This window comes from Podarcis gaigeae, assembly GCF_964106915.1.
Source record: "Podarcis gaigeae genome assembly, chromosome: Z".
Classification (NCBI taxonomy): domain Eukaryota; kingdom Metazoa; phylum Chordata; class Lepidosauria; order Squamata; family Lacertidae; genus Podarcis; species Podarcis gaigeae.
Genome location: NC_139691.1, coordinates 22268051 through 22284960, shown reverse-complemented (window position 1 = coordinate 22284960; position 16910 = coordinate 22268051). Strand labels below are relative to the sequence as shown.

Below are 16910 nucleotides of genomic sequence, written 5' to 3'. Positions count from 1 at the left end.
TTGGACAGGTTCATGGGGAATGAGGCTATCAGTGGCTGATAGTTGTGAGGGCCGTGTAATGTCTTTAGTATTGGAGGTAATATCAGTTCCTGGGAACTGAAAGTGGAGAGAGTTGTGCTAAGGTCCCTCTTACAGGATTCTCAGGTAACCTGATTGGCTACCACAAGAACAGCATCCTGGATTAGATGGGCCTTTGGTCTGATCCAGGAGGGCTCTTCTGATGTCCTTATGCTCAGGTACTTGCACATGTCTCTTGCTCCATATGGAAAACATCACTCTTTTACATTATCTCTGTATAAACATTGCTGGCAGCTAGATTAAATGGATGTTCCTGTCTCTAGGCAAACCTGAATTATTTCTGCGTAAGCCTGAGCCCTGCCATAAATTGGGTGTGAGGAGGAAGTGCTGTGTTCCTACGATCCAAAACCTGTTTTAGTTCACACTGTTTCCTCGTTTTTCTTTTTTCTTAAAAAACAAAAAAACAAGAACAGATGCAGAACTATATTTCCAAGCTGTTTTAATTCTGGCCACTCTCAGGGTGTGCTGTAGGAAAGCTTTGTCCTTCCTTTGAGAAATCTGGGCAGCTGAGGCAGCTCCTGCCTTACTAGAGGGCTGATTAGAGTCTTCCGGAGCCTCATGCTGACCTTCCCAGCAGGACCTCACTTGGCGCCATCAACCCCAAAAGTCGGCTTGAGTGAGAATGCTTGTTCTTTCCCCTCCTTCCTGACATGGCATAATACTCCAGCCGGCAACACATCCGCCCGCTCTCATTCTCATGCTGTGGCAGCATCCGCAAGCTGGCCGCTCGAACAAAGCCCCTCTGGAGCCTGGATTTTTATCCAAATTCTCCAGCAGGGGTTGCAATATTAATGTGATGCTATATTCCCCCTGGAATAGACAGCATCGATGCCACATTGATTTCCAGCTCCTGTCTGTCTACTAGGGAGCGGAAGACAAAGGGGGATGAGTCAAAGAGGACCCTACACTGTTGACATGTCTGAAACTGATCACACGCTGCTGCGGCAGGAGAAGAGCCAAGATCATCCTGGTCCGTTCAGTGAATTCAGGCAATTTAATTAAAATAATTTACCCTAATCTAGAGAAATGTGTGACATTTAGAGCAAACTAAATTGTACAAAAACTGGGGATGTGGGAGGCAGAGGAATCAATTGCTATAAATACTTTACATTGTACAGATGTGTATGTTTTAAGATGTGTCTTTAAACACCTGGCAGGCCTCTGCATGCAGCCTGTTTGCTTTTCACACTGGGTGCAGCTACTCAGGATTTATTTACTTACAGTACAAATGAACTCTCTGAATAACCTCACCTCACTGGCCGAATAATCAACCCTGTACTATAGAAGAAGCGGTATTCTGCTCCCATCTGCAAGGAGAAAATAACCAAATCCTTGTTTTAATCAGTTGCATGTGTCTTTCTCCACAGGAAATTTCACGTTCTCATCTTCTACTTAGATTCATTTATGTTTTTTTAGAGGGGAGGAAGTAGGCTGCATGTGAGACCCACTAAGCATGGGTCACTAAAGGAACAAAGGAAGTGGCTCTGTGCCAGAGAACAAATGGGTGGGCCTCCCACCTTCAACTGCCTATCAGTTAGAAAGACAAAAGGCCACAGTTGAGAGTTGAGTGATGTGAGCTAGAAGCTGGATGCAAAAGCTGCAGGCTGGAAAGGCAGAGAGGGAGAGAGTGCCAAGTCTGATTTCTGTTGGAATCCCAAGGCTGTGGCTATGGGAGAAGAAGTATCTTCTTGGGGTGTTAATGCTGCAAACTCTTCCATTGTAGGCTCAAGTTGTATGTATGTGTAAATAAACCACATATCATAAAGACACCAGAATCCACTGTGTCTTATTTCCAAAAGGAAACATGAATTCTGGGTAAGTGTTTGGAACCCCTGAAATCTTGCACCACTTAGAGATTGGGGTGGCATGCAACACTGGTGTCAATAGTGGGGTTCATGTTTCCTGGAAGAGATCCCATGAGCAAGGTGTGTCTAAGTGGAAATGGAGGAACAGCAACATTCTTGCAGCAGTTCAGGTTGATGCTCAGGCACCACCAGCAGCAGCTACTGGAGCAGCAAGGTCAGCTGTTTGACAATATGCTCCAGTAGCAATGCCAGTAACAGATGGAGCAGCAGAACCTTATGAGCTGCACCTACGGGTACTAAAGGAGTCTGCAGATGTAATCTCAGAGCCTCTGTCTATAATTTTTGAGAATTCATGGAGAAAAAGTGAGGTCCCTGCAGATTGGAAGTGGACAAATATTGTCTACATCTTCAAAAAAGGAAACAAGATGACCCAGGAAATGATCAACCGATCAGCTTAAGATTTGCTGTGAGCATAGTGTATCCTGATTTCTGTAAGGCTTTTAAAAAGTCCCCCATTATATTCTTCCATAAAACTTGGAACTGACAAACTGTGAACTGAACGAGATAACATAGGTGGATTTGTAGCTGGTTAACTGACCAAACCCAAAGAGTGCTCACTAGTGGTTCCTTCTCATCCTGGGAAAAAAGCGACAAGAGGGTGCCGCTGGGTTCTGTCCTGGGCCCGTTGTTGTTCAACATATTTATAAATGACTTGGATGAAGGTATTGAGAGAACGCTAATCAAATCTGCAGATGACACCAAACTGGGAAGGGTAGATAATGATGCAGAACACAGAATCGGGATTCCATATGACCGTAACAGATTAGAGAACTGGGTCCAAAATAACATTATGAATTTAAATAGGAACTTATGTCAGGTTATACACATAGGCAGGAAGAAGCAGTTGCACAAATATAAAATGGGTGACACCTGGCTTGCCAGTAGTATACGTGAAAAGCTTCTTGGGGTCTTAGTAGACCACAAGCTTAATGTGTGGGACAGCTGCATATTCCTGCATTGCAGGGGGTTGGACTAGATGATCCTCTGGGTCCCTTCCAACTCTACGATTCTATGATTCTATGAGTCAACAGTGTGATGCAGCAGCAAAAAAAGCTAATGCTATTTTAGGCTGCATCAACAGAAGTATAGTGTCCTGATCAAGAAAACAGTACCACTCTCTTATGACTTGGTCAGACCACACCTGGAGTCCTGGGTCCAGTTCTGGGCACCATCATTTAAGAAGGATATTGGCAAGATGGAATGTGTGCAGAGCAGGATGACCTGGATTATCAAGGGTCTGGAAATGAAGCCTTATGAGGAACATTTGAGGGAAATGGGTATGTTTAGCCTGGAAAAGAGAATGAAGAAAATAGAATAGCCAACTTCAAATATATAAAGGGCTGTCACAAGCTTGTTTTTTCTTGCTCCAGAGGGTAGGACCTGAACCAATGGCTTCAAATTACAAGAAAGGAGATTCTGACTAAACACCAGCAGGAACTTTCTGAAAGTAAGAGCTGTTTGCTGTGGAACTAGTTCCCAGGAGAGGTGGTGGTGGACTCTCTATTCTTCGAGGTTTTTAAGCAGAGGTTGGATGGCCCTCTCTCATGTATGATCTAGTTGAGATTCCTGCATTGCAGGGGGTTGGACTAGATGCCCCCCAGTGTCCCTTACAACTCTACAATTCTATGAATCTATTATTCTAACTACTGATTTAATGAAATGAAGTAGCTGCAAGCAGAGTGAGTGAGACAGGTGTGACTATGGGGGATGGGAGCCCTTCCTGATGAGATGCTACAGGGAGTTGAAAGTGACCTGCTTTGATAAGAGTTACAAACTGAAGGTACCCAGATGGAAGGGGTGGCTGCAGAATGTAAGCAGCAATTTACTAATGTGGATCTGAATTTCAATGGCACCCTAGCTACAGACATTGTTGAAGGTGTAGGTCTACTGGAGGTGTTAAGTAACTGAAGCAAAACCACAAAGCATTGCTAGGAGTGAATTATCTGTAACTTCCATATCTCCATCTCACAATGAAGAATGCCTCTCTATAGCAGTGTTTCCCAACCTTGGGTCTCCAGCTGTTTTTGGACTACAACTCCCATCATACTTAGCAAGCAAGACCAGCGGTTAGGGATGATGGGAAGTGTAGTCCAAAAACAGCTAGAGACCAAAGGCTGGGAAACACTGCTCTATAGCACAGAAGTAGATGGCACATCCAGAGTACAAAGCATCTGATCTTCTGCTTCGGTGAGACAAATGTATTATTGTCATGATCCTTTCTCAAAACAACCCAAGACAACTCACAGAAATACAAAACATATACAATATACAAAGCTTAAAGCCAAAGAATGAATGAATGCATATTTTACTAAAAACAAGCCCATCTCTCAAAAATTACAAGATCAAAACTGGCAGAATATGCAATTAACCAAACACAAGAGCTAAGGATCAGAAAAACAGCCCATCACATACTGTAAAATGCCTGAGTGCACAGAAACATTTTAACGCAGCAGCAGAAACAATAATGTCAGCACCAAGCAGGTCTCACTGTAAATTTTAATCATTTATGTTTTTAAAAAATCAGGGAGCCCTGAGGTATCTTAAAGACTATCACATGGTAATTGTGACATTAGGTTCTATGTTACACCATCCATGGTATCAAATCCACTCAAAAGTAACAGACATGTAGCTGCACGCATACACACACATTAAAGTGAGTTTAACTATGCACTGCATGAACAACTGAAACAAATAAGATTCCACAAACAGAGGTCAACAAGTACACCATGCTATGTACTTGTTGAGCCCTACTGATTTTCTTGACGAAAGACACTCCTGTGAAAGCCTTCACCAATTTGGTGACCTCCACTATCCTGGACGCAGTTTATGGAAGTTGTAATCCAAAACATCTAGAGGGCACCAGGTTGAAGGAAACTCTTACCGAGGAGCCCTCAATTTCCACAACACCACAAATGAAACAATTATTACTAGTAAACAAATAGGATGTATGGCTGCTGCCAAAAGCTGCCACCATGTGCCTTCCCTCCCCTTCCCCATCAACAGTCATTACAGTGGTACCTCGGATTACAGACGCTTCAGGTTACAGCTGCATCAGGTTACAGACTCCCATTAGCTAAAGTGGTGCTTCAGGTTAAGAACAGTTTCAGGTTAAGAATGGACCTCCAGAATGAATTAAGTTCTTAACCCGAGGTACCACTATACTTTGCTTCTAGTTTCTCAGCCTTGCAAATGACGCCCTAAGAAGTGAAGCTGAGGTGGGTTGGGGACACACACAGCAGCACAATATCACAGCACACACATTTTTTTTATTCACAAGCCAGGCAGGTGATTTGGGCTGCAGCTATACATCCTCAGTAATCACTAATTCCAGCAAGGGTTAACCGGCCCAAGTCTTGATTCACAGCAGACCAAATGGTTCCAAATCTATGCATGAACCCCAGCTCAGAAAACCCTATGCTCTGTTGAAGAAGACTGCTAGCTCTTACAGCTGTGGAGAAAATCTTGACAACGTCTAAGCAGACTCTGCTAGAGGCTCAGAAAATAAGGGAGAGGAAGGATTTCTGCACATTTCCATAATTACCTACTGGTGTGCTTGCCTCTTCTTAATTATGTTGTAGGTTTGGGGAGCTCAGTCTGGATGATGCACTGAGTCCCTTCCAATTTGTGGGGGACAATAACCAGTGAGGGTTATAATCTAATGGAGGACAAGTTTTTCTGTAAGACAATAATGTAATGGGTGGGGCCTTTCCTCCACGCCCCCTCCGGAGAACAATAGCTAGAATACAGTCATACCTCGGGATAAATACACTTCAGGATAAGTATTTTCGGGTTGCGCTCTGTGGCAACCTGGAAGTAATGGAGTGAGTTACTTCCAGGTTTTGCCGCTCGCGCATGAGCAGACGGTCAAAATGACATCACGCGCATGCGCGGGAGCGGAGAAACGCAACCCGTGCAGTCGCGTCTTACATTCTATTCAGGATGGGGCTCCGGAACAGATCCCGTTCACATCCCAAGGTACCACTGTATTATATTGAGGGCAGAGCTGGAAGGAGACACAGACACATGGGTCTGCGACTGCAACTAGTGGAGAAGCAAGATCTATTGGGGTGTTAATCCTGTGAGGCCCTCTGTCCTATATCCAGGTTGTATACATCTGTAAATAAATATATCTGAAAGACACCACCGTCTTTGCTGACCTTCATTCCAAGGAAACAGAACCTGGGTAAGCATCTGGAACATCTCACTTTGAGATGTTTGACACACACACAACTCCCCCACCCCCTGCAAAATCCACATACCTTCACCAAGTCAACAATGCTCTGGAAAGGTATGTGCCACGCCTATTTCTCACCCACTTCAGAAAAGGATCCAAGAAGACACTTCAGTGGGCAGTATTACCAGCAAGGCAGATCAAAGACCAGTACAGTACTGTTGTTGATAAATCAGCTATCAGGATTTAAATTTTTACTTCCGCCTGCTTTATTAGCTCGGGGGGGGGGGGGGAGATGTGAATTTCCCCTCTGCATGTGCCAGCTTCATCATGGAGAAGTCCTCAGTGATGTATATACTGATTTTGTGAATGCATTGACACAGGCTAAAGGACAATCTGTGCTAAAAATGCTGATCTGTTTATTCTTAAACAAGAATTCACAAGTGGAGGTAATGTGAGCTGATTCAATAAGATGGAGGCTCAACCTATATCTGATGCTCAGTTGCATGTATATTTACCCACATTTTATCTTCCTTAGAAAAGCAACATAAACAACAAAATAACATATGCAGCTGTGGGAGAGCTGTGAGGACTAGACTGGGGAAAACAAGGAAGTTTCTTCTACAAGTACAGGTAAACATGTGTGCTGGGGAGGGGGCAATACCAAGCAGCATGATCTCCAGAAGTGAAAGCAGCCTCTCACATCTCCTTGCTCAAGACAGAATCTGGCCTGAATGCTTTTGGAAAAGGGTGGGCGCAGGAAAGAACTACAGGTGACTGGCAGTAGTTTGGGCCTTAAGCAGCTGCCTTGACTGGTCATGTGAAACTACTCCTGCTTTAAAAGGCATGTGTTTTATTTATTTTGAAATGTATCTGATGTCTCCCCTGTCTGGCTGACAAAAATGTGATAAAACCATAATGAGAGTCAGTAAAATCAGTACAGCAATCATGCCAATCTACCCAAATGTCAACCAAAAGACCTATACAGTGGTACCTCAGGTTACATACGCTTCAGGTTACAGACTCCGCTAACCCAGAAATAGACAGAAGTACAAGAGATTGTACTTCTGTTGACAAGACAGAAACTGACAAGACAGAAGTACTGTTTTGGGGGGACAGGAGGCTGGCAGGTGCGGAGGATTCCCTGGTCCTGAATGGGGTAACTGGGCCCCTGAAGGACCAGGTGCGCAGCCTGGGAGTCATTTTGGACTCACAGCTGTCCATGGAGGGACAGATCAAATCTGTATCCAGGGCAGCTGTTTACCAGCTCCATCTGGTACGTAGGCTGAGACCCTATCTGCCCATGGACCGTCTCGCCAGAGTGGTGCATGCTCTGGTTATCTCCCACTTAGACTACTGCAATGCGCTCTATGTGGGGCTACCTTTGAAGGTGACCCGGAAACTACAACTAATCCAGAACGCGGCAGCTAGACTGGTGACTGGGAGTGGCCGCCGAGACCACATAACACCGGTCTTGAAAGACCTACATTGGCTCCCAGTACGTTTCCGAGCACAATTCAAAGTGTTGGTGCTGACCTTTAAAGCCCTAAACGGCCTCGGTCCAGTATATCTGAAGGAGCGTCTCCACCCCCATCGTTCTGCCCGGACACTGAGGTCCAGCTCCGAGGGCCTTCTGGCGGTTCCCTCACTGCGAGAGGCCAAGCTACAGGGAACCAGGCAGAGGGCCTTCTCAATAGTGGCGCCTGCCCTGTGGAACGCCCTCCCATCAGATGTCAAAGCGATAAACAACTACCTGACATTCAGAAGACATCTGAAGGCAGCCCTGTTCAGGGAAGTTTTTAATATGTGACATTTTAGTGTATTTTTCATCTTTGTTGGAAGCCGCCCAGAGTGGCTGGGGAAACCCAGCCAGATGGGCGGGGTACAAATAATAAATTTGTAATAAATAGTGCTTCAGGTTAAGAACTTTGCTTCAGGATGAGAACAGAAATCTTGCAGTGGCGGCATGGCAGCAGCGGGAGTCCCCATTAGCTAAAGTGGTGATTCAGGTTAAGAACAGTTTCAGGTTAAGAACAGACCTCCAGAATGAATTAAGTACGTAACTCGAGGTACCACTGTAATAATAGGCATTGGCTTGCTTCTCTGTGAAGGCTCTTCCACAGGGAAATGACCACAACCAAGAAAGTCCTGATGAAGGCTTTGCATTACAGTGCATTCCTGAGTGCATATCATTTCTGTATGTTACTTCCTATGCTGTATGCATAATCTTGGAAGGAAATATATAAATTTTCCCTCCCTTCCTCACCACAAAAAGAGCACCAACCCTCCCAAACATCATCCTTTCCACCCTAATAATGGTAAGAAAATCCCTGCTGTATTAGACCAAAGGCCGGCTAATTGGTAGGAGAGGGAATGAGCATCAATATATTCTCCCTTCTCTCACCTTGGATTCTTGGAAACTACTAGCTCTGTACTTTAAACTGGTGTGGCAGGCAGGCATGTTATCAGAGTGGTACAGCACAGCCACTGTGCTGGACTTTGCCCAGGGAAACCTGGAGTCAAATTCTTGGCCTTGAAGCTTACTGGTTATTTCTCCTCCATTTAGCATCAAATCACTAGCTTTGCTTTCACCCAATTCCAACACAAGCCTCCCTCTAAGCAGGCTTGTTTCCCCTCCCCGCTAACCCCATTCCCAATGACAAACCATTTCCAAATCTGACTTATTATTATCCCCATCATATTATCATAATTATAATGCCAACCATTTCATTCACAAATCAATTACTGTAACATAATCCAAAGGGGTGATAAAAACCAAGTCAACAGAATGCAAGCTGAAGTATAATCTGCAGTATTCTGACTTGATGGTAAATATGTTTGATCTGTTTTGGATGAGTGATAAATAAGCATGTTGACCATTGACAGAAACTGATGGTTTGGCCAGTTACAAACCAAGGTAATTTTTTTTATTAAAAAAAATCATGATTATCATTTCTATAGAAAGTCCATTTTACTTTTATATAGAAACACCACAGCTTCTCTAGCAGAGCTAGGTAGCTTTGTTCTCCTGCCTCACACCAGGCTCTATCTCCCCTGCTACAACTGCCTCAGGTTTTTGTGCAACACAATCAAGGCTGGCTCAAGAGGGTGGCAGGATCGCAGCAAAAACAGAAAAGGAAGAGGTCAGGCTAGAGAAAGAGAAGCATTAGGTTTGAATTCACCCCACTGAAGACTGAGAACCAGGAAGTGCCTTGTCCCAACCTCGCTCCTGCAGAGAGCTCATAACCCTCTCAGTATCTTGAGGGGGCAACGCTGAACTACGAAACCTCTGTTAGGGCTTGCTGTGCAGTACTGTACAGTATAAGGACTCAGGGCCAGCCCAAGACATTTCGGCACCTGAGGACCCCAAAATTGTGGTTTCCCTTTCCCCATCAGGGAAGAAGGGGGTGGGGGAAAAACCAAATCAGGAACATGGGAGGTGGCGCGCGGGGGAGAGACCGAAATTGGGATCTGCTGCCCTAGGCAGCAGGGTCGCCTCACCTCGCAAACTCCCTCGATTACGAGCAGTGGACTCTTGCCTGCACCCCAGCAAGGGCACGCAAGGAGGTTTTCAGCCACCCCTTCAGAAGGAGATGCGGAGCTGGCGGCGTCGCATTTACCCGGGAGGAAGCCCACCTGTGCCCTAGGAGGCTTACTCCTTGGGAGACAAAGTGCGCCCAGGATCCGCGCAGCCCCCTTCCTGCCTTTGCTCAGAGGGAAACCCCTGTGCGTTCAGAGGGGCTCACTCCCAGGCAAGGCGTTTACCCACGAGGAAGCCCACCTGCCTCCCTGCGGGCGGGGGCAAAGTGCGCTCGGGGTCTGCGCGTCCTCCCCTTGCCTTTCCCTCCCGGTTACAACTCATGAGGAAGCCCGCCTGTTTCCAGTGGGGCTTGACGCCCAGGGAGAATCCGTGCCCCTCGCGCTCCACGCCCAGCCTCACCCAAGCAGAGCTCGAAGACGTAGGCGTAGTAGGACCAGAGCACCACCAGGGTGATGATGGCGACGGGAACCCAGCCGAAGACCCGCTGGCAGCACCGCAGGCCCCTGGACAGTGCCATCTTCTCCCCGCCTGGCCCGGCCTGGCGAGGCGGCGGAGGCACATCGGCGGTCCATTTAGCGAGGCTGGAAGGCAGGGGCGGGGCGCGGGGCGGGGCGGGCAAGGAGCCCGCTCGGAACTCGACTCCAGCGCCTGGGTGGGGCGGGACCCGGAGAGGTAGGAGGCGACACTTCGGAGCCACACTTCGGGGTTCCCCGTCGAAGGTGCCTTTTGCTCACCAGGCGCCATTTGCGGGGCTGCCTCGAGAGGCTTTGGAGCCCTTGGCGGTATTAAAGCTGCCGAGAGGTCAATGGGATTGTTGTATTAATTAATAATAGGTCATTTAATGCTGCCGCTGCAGCCAAATAAGCCCATACGGGCCCTTGGCATCCTCAGCCTGGAGCCAAGCCTCGGGGGGGGGGGGCACCAACGCAAAGGACATAGGACATAGGGTCGATCAGTTCCCCCACCTAAATTGGAGGTGAAATGGAAACCCGAAACGGAGGGCTGCTTGTAGCATTCTAATTTCTCTATCTCTTTGGTGGCAGAGTCAGCGGTAAGGCGGGGCTGGGAAGGCTGGGCTTGCAGCACTTTTCATCTAGCTGTTCTGCAGCGCCATCTAGTGAGAACTTTTTCAGGAACAGCAAACCAAGTGGCGCTTCAGTGACCCATTGGACGAACTCTGCTTACATGACCCGAAAAGCTGTCTGTGGACAAATGCCGTCTTCCTCAGCCTGACAGCGAGATTTCCTTTACCTTACAGCACCAGGCATGGGAAGACAGGCAAGCCTCTCCAGACTTCATCTAGTGAAAACTATACTGGTTGAACATACTGGGAAAGGGGGCAGAGAGGCATCACGCCTTGCCTGAGGTTAGGAGATAACAGCACGAGATAGCTGTTAAATGTTCAGAAAAAGTCAGAAGCCCAAGGCAGTATAAGTTCCTCAACTACATTTATTCAACATTTGTCAGTAACAACAGCTCGAACTGACTGGACAACGCAATAATAATGCCAAGCATGAAGGGACCGTTGACAGTTGAAAGAGCATGCACTCACTTGCCATTAGAATGTTTGTCTACCAACGCTTATATGATTGGTTAGATCGCACCTTCTAACATAAACTGCATTAAACCCAATACATAACACTCCTCCCCCCAACTTCCTAACAAAAGGAACAAAGTAGTCATCAAGGTGTGCCGGCTTTTCCCGCTCCTGCTGTGACTGTTGCGGTTCCTGTGCCCGAGTGGGTGACCCAGGAGGTTCCTCCGGTATTCGCAGTCTGAGTGGGGCAGTCAGTGAGGCCGGCTCCAAAGGGGTCCCTGCCGATGGAGCCACTGAGGATTCTGGCCTGAAGTCGCCCTGCTGGGGTAACTCAGTCACCAGCAACCTGTCTGGTTCCCACCCTGGCCTGGGCACAGAATCTCCCAAAGTACCTGTTAAGTTGTGGGTTGACATAGCCGACGACCAATAACAGTACCCATTTCTCGGTCCTCTGGTTCCACTTGAAGTTCCGTGTTCGGAGGTGCTCTGGCTCTGATATGGTTGATGTGTCTCTTCCAAACCAGTACCCCTCCAACCCTACCTTGTAGGAAACCAGACCTGTACAGCGGGCAATGATACCAGGGACCCAACCCATAGTTTCGGAGGTACACAGTGTCCCCGGGGAGAACCCTCTTGGAGCCCCCCCCCCCGCACCACAGTGGATGGCCGTTGCTCAAGTGCCCGGTCGGGGTGCATACGATCAAGGAGGGTAGTGAGCCTCCTCCCCATAAGCAACTCCTCCAGGCTCTAGCCAGTCACTGCGCTTCGGGTGATGTGTTGGGCCAATAAGAACTCCGCTAACCAGAGAGTCCAGTCTCCATGCACCATGCGCCTAAGCGCATCTTTTGTAGTATGGACCATGCGTTCCGCTTGGCTGTTAGTGGCCGGGTGAAAAGGAGCAGAACGAATGTGGATTCCATTCTTGGTTACAAATTCTTTGAATTCCGCCGAAGTAAAAGTGGTCCCATTATTACTCACCAGTATGTCTGGCAAGCCATGTGTCGCAAATAGCTTCCTGAACGTGTTTATAGTCGCTCTAGCGGACATGGTTGAGGTCGGCACCACCTCGAGCCCCTTGGACTAAGAGTCGACTACTATTAGGAAGTGTTGGCCCTGAAAAGGCCCCGCGAAATTCGTGTGCACCCGAGACCATGGGGACTGTGTGGACTGTGTGTACTGGTGCCTTGGGTGGATCCGGCCGGGAGACCTGGCAGGGCTCGCAACGTTTCACCCAGCCTTCTATCTCTGCATCTATGCCTGGCCACCACACATAGCTACAGGCCAATGCCTTCATCTTGACAATCCCCGGGTGAGACACGTGCAGCCCTTCTAAGACTTTTTTCCTTAATGGGGGGACGGACGGACTATGACATGGCTACCCATAACACACATCCTTGGTGAGTAGACAGCTCATCCTTGCGGGCTGTGTAGCATGAAAATTCTGGACCCAGCTCCCCGGGCCACCCCCTCCCCACCCAGTCCAAGACGCAGGACAACAGCCTATCCTTTGCGGTTGCAGTGGCAATGTCTTTCACATGCAAGGGCTGGTCCGGTAAGTCTTTCAGCCGCAGGATCTGCATGTCCGATGCTCTTGGTTTTCTCCGCAGCTGACGCAGGTTCCTCAAGGTGCGTCAGATGATCGCTGGTTCGACGATGCTCTCGTAGCTTGGGAGCAGTGGTGTCGGTCGGATCAGTCCAAAGCTCGGTGGACATCCTCATTGTGGGAATCTACGGAAGATGGCCGGTGTGATGGCCTGGGATTCCGATTCTGAGAGTGAACCGGAGGAATCCCAACCAGCACAGGAGTCCCCGCCTCCAGGGCCGGCTGAACTGGGGCAAGGCCTAGATTCTGAGGAGCCTGCACCTGTGCCAGATCCTCAGGAGCAGGCACCAGGTGAAACCATTCTGGCCCCAGAGGTGCTTGAGGACTCAGTGTCTACAGGTGAGCCTCCCCCGGGGCCCAGTAACCCTTCGGCCTCTCCTGAACTGCAGAGGCTTAGGGCAGAGAGGCGAAGGGAACTGGTTTCTCCCAGGAGGAGTGCTCGCCTTAAGGCGAGGAGAGGCGGGGCTCCTGGGGGCCAGGACAGCCCCTGGCCTTAGAGAAGATAAAGGTCAGTCAGCCCGGTCCCAGGTTGCGGGAGCAACGTCATTGTGGAGTACCTGCTCTTACCCGGACCTAGACCTGTACTTCCAGGGTTCCTGTTCCTCGCCCGGCTTCCTGCTTCTGACCTCCCAGCGTTCCTGTTCCCGCCCGGCTCCCTGTTTCGGACCTTCCAGTGTTCCTGTTTCCTGCCCGGCTTCCTGCTTCGGACCTTCCAGCGTTCCTGTTCCCCGCCCGGCTTTCTGCTTCGGATCTTCAAGTGTTCCTGATCCCGCCCGGCTCCTTGTTTCGGACCTCGCCTCTCATCTTGTGAACTTCTACCAGGCTAGTGACTCAGGACTGAACTTTGGCTACGGTAACAGTACCTTCCCCCCCGGGACCAGCACAGCCGGTCTCGCTGGATGTGGTGAGTTCTCCTTATGTGGGTTGTGGGCCGCCTCATGGGCATTATCCTTCTCAAAGGCTGTGGCCATATTCATTGTTTCCATCATCGTGATATTGTCAGAGACGGCTGTCTGACGAACCTTTCGAGAAGTCCCTCAATGTCATTGAATTGGCAATACAGAGAGCTGTGATGTATTCACTCACTGACTCTTGTGCTTGTTGCTCTCTGTGTGCAAAGTTGGACCGGTGGTGGTTCTTAGTTGGCTGAGGCGTAAGGTGTCTTGTCATAGCCTGTGTCAGCTCATGGAAAGTGCATGCCTCTATGTCCCCGGGTGCCATCAGACCTTCCAGTAGAGTGATGGCAGAACTTCCCAGCACTATCAGTAGCACACCCACCTTGTCTGCCTCCCTAGTGAAGCCTTGTAGTCGGACGTAGCTCCTTATTCGGTGGAGCCACTGCGGCCATTCTGCAGGATGGCTCGGGACTTCGTGGAAAGCATGGCCTCCATGGGGCTGTTCCTGAATAAGTTTGGCCCAACTCATGGGCCAAGGACATGCCTTAGACCTGGTGTTTACCTCTACGGATGTTGGTGATCTGACACTAACTAAAAGCAAAACAAAAGAAGCAAAACAAAAGAAGTGCCATGGTCAGATCACTTCCTGGTGCAACTGGACTTCTCCGCGACCCTTCCCCTCTGCAGGGAGGTCGGACCGATTTGGATGGTCTGCCCCTGCCACTTAATGGATCCAATTGGCTACCAGAGAGTGGTAGGGGATGTTTTATCCCAAGTTGATGGCCTTTCAGCTGATTCCCTGGTGGCCCGCTGGAATGCAGAGTTAACCAGGGCTATTGACTGTCTGGCTCCGAAGCGCCCTCTCCGATTGCATGGAGCCCGGACAGCCCCATGGTTTTCCCCGGAGCTGGGGGCGATGAAACAATTGTTGAGACGGCTAGAGCGCCGGTGGCGGAAAACTCATTCTGAATTAGACCGGACACGGGCTGGAGCCCAATATCGAGCCTGCCAAGTGGCAATGGCGACGGCGAAGAGGGCCTTCTTCACCGCCTCTATTGCATCTGCAGAAAACAGCAGCAGGAGACTTTCAGGTGGTTCACAATCTATCGGAACCACCTGCGTCACTAGGGCCTGGTTGGGACCCCAAGATCTCCTGCAAAGCCTTTGCAAAGTTTTTTGCAGATAAAGTTGCTCAGATTCAGAAGGAGGTAGACTCCACCGTGGAAGCAGGGCTGGGGCGGGAGAGTGCTAGAGTCCTGTCTAGTCATGTTACATGGTATCTATTACCTCCAAGGATGTGGACAGGCTGCTTGGACAAGTGAAACCGACCACCTGTCTCCTTGATTCTTGCCCATCCTGGCTGATAAAAGCAAGCCGGGAAGGGCTGGGTGATGGGCTTCGTGGGGTGGTGAATGCTTCCCTCTGTGGAGGAGCCTTCCTAGACCCGCTGAAAGAGGCGGTCATTAAACCGCTGCTTAAAAAAACATCTTTAGATGCGGCCAATATGGTCAACTATCACCCAGTCTCAAATCTACAATTCTTGGGCAAGGTGGTTGCTGAACAACTCCAGGCACGCCTGGAGAATGCGGACCATTTGGATCCTTTCCAGTCGGGATTCAGGCTTCACCATGGGACTGAAACTGCCTTGGTCGCACTGGTTGATGATCTCCGGCGGGCTAGGGACAAAGGTGAGAGCTGTTTCCTAGTTCTGCTGGATCTCTCAGTGGCCTTTGACACCATCAACCATAACATCCTTCTGGATCGTCTAGAGGGGCTGGGAGCTGGGGGCACTGTTATATGGTGGTTCCGCTCCTTTCTCCTGGGCCATGTCCCAGGAGGATGGGCTCTTACTTGTGGGGTGCCTCAGGGTTCCATCCTGTCCCCCATGCTTTTTAATATCTATATAAAGCCGCTGGGAGAGATCATCAGGGGGTTTGGGCTGGGTGTTCATCAGTATGCAGTTGACACCCAGCTCTACCTCTCTTTTAAATCAGAACCAGTGAAGGCGGTGAAGGTCCTGGTTTAGTGGCTAGAGGCGGTTGGAGGATGGATAGCGGCTAACAGACTGAGGTTGAATCCTGACAAACAGAAGTACTGTTTTTGGGAGACAGGGGGTGGGCGGGGGTGGGGGATTCCCTGGTCCTGAATGGGGTAACTGTGTCCCTGAAGGACCAGGTGCGCAGCCTGGGAGTCATTTTGGACTCACAGCTGTCCATGTAGGCGCAGGTTAATTCTGTGTCCAGGGCGGCTGTCTATCAGCTCCACCTGGTACGTAGGGTAAGACTCTACCTGCCCGCAGACTGTCTTGCCAGAGTGGTGCATGCTCTAGTTATCTCCCGCTTGGACTACTGCAATACGCTCTACATGGGGCTATCTTTGAAGGTGACTCAGAAACTGCAATTAATCCAGAATGTGGCAGCTAGACTGGTGACTGGGAGTGGCTGCTGGGTCCACATAACACCGGTCCTGAGAGATCTGCATTGGCTCCCAGTATGTTTCCGAGCCCAATTCAAAGTGTTGGTGCTGACCTTTAAAGCCCTAAACGACCTGGTCCTGTATAACTGAAGGAGCGTCTCCACCCCCATCGTTCAGCCCGGACACTGAAATCCAGTGCCAAGGGCTTTCTGGCAGTTCCCTCATTGCGAGAATTGAGGATACAGGGAACCAGACAGAGGGCCTTCTCGGTAGTTGCGCCCACCCTGTGGAACACCCTCCCTTCGGATGTGAAGGAAATAAGCAGCTATCTTATTTTTAAAAGACATCTGAAGGCAGCCCTGCTTAGGGAAGTTTTTAATATTTAATGCTGTATTGTTTTTAATACTTGATTGGGAGCCGCCCAGCATGGTTGGGGAAACTGGTGGGGTATAAATAAATAAATAAATAAATAAATAAATAAATAATCGAAGTCCGATGGCGGCTGACTATGACTGGTGGCCTTCCTCGGACCTGGGGCAGTCGCTTGTGCGATTGTGGGTGGTTGTGAAGATGTGGCAGGTGCGGTCTCTTTTCCGGGACTATTTGCTGAGTCCAGCGTGGCGGTGAGGTCGCACTTACTGCGAGGCGGCAGGTGGCAGTGCTGTGGTGCGGTCTTGGGCATCTGGCAGCCGGCGGGAGCTCATCAATCCCACCTTCATTGCCAATGTTAAATGTTCGGAAAAAGTCAGAAGCCCAAGGCAGTACGCTCAAATATGCTTATTCAACAATTGGGAGTGACAACAG

At 49.2% G+C, this 16910-nt stretch overlaps 1 protein-coding gene across 1 annotated transcript in view; it reads right to left on the bottom strand.

The window, feature by feature from the left end:
- Positions 1-10242, bottom strand: part of ZDHHC15 (zDHHC palmitoyltransferase 15) — a 36634-nt gene extending 26392 nt beyond the window's left edge. Inside the window, exon 1 of the mRNA XM_083722484.1 lies at positions 10055-10242. Within this exon, the coding sequence (XP_083578610.1) occupies positions 10055-10172 (118 nt within the window). The 5' untranslated portion in view covers positions 10173-10242. The remainder of the gene's footprint in view (positions 1-10054) is intronic.
- Between the last annotated feature and the right edge of the window lie 6668 nt (positions 10243-16910).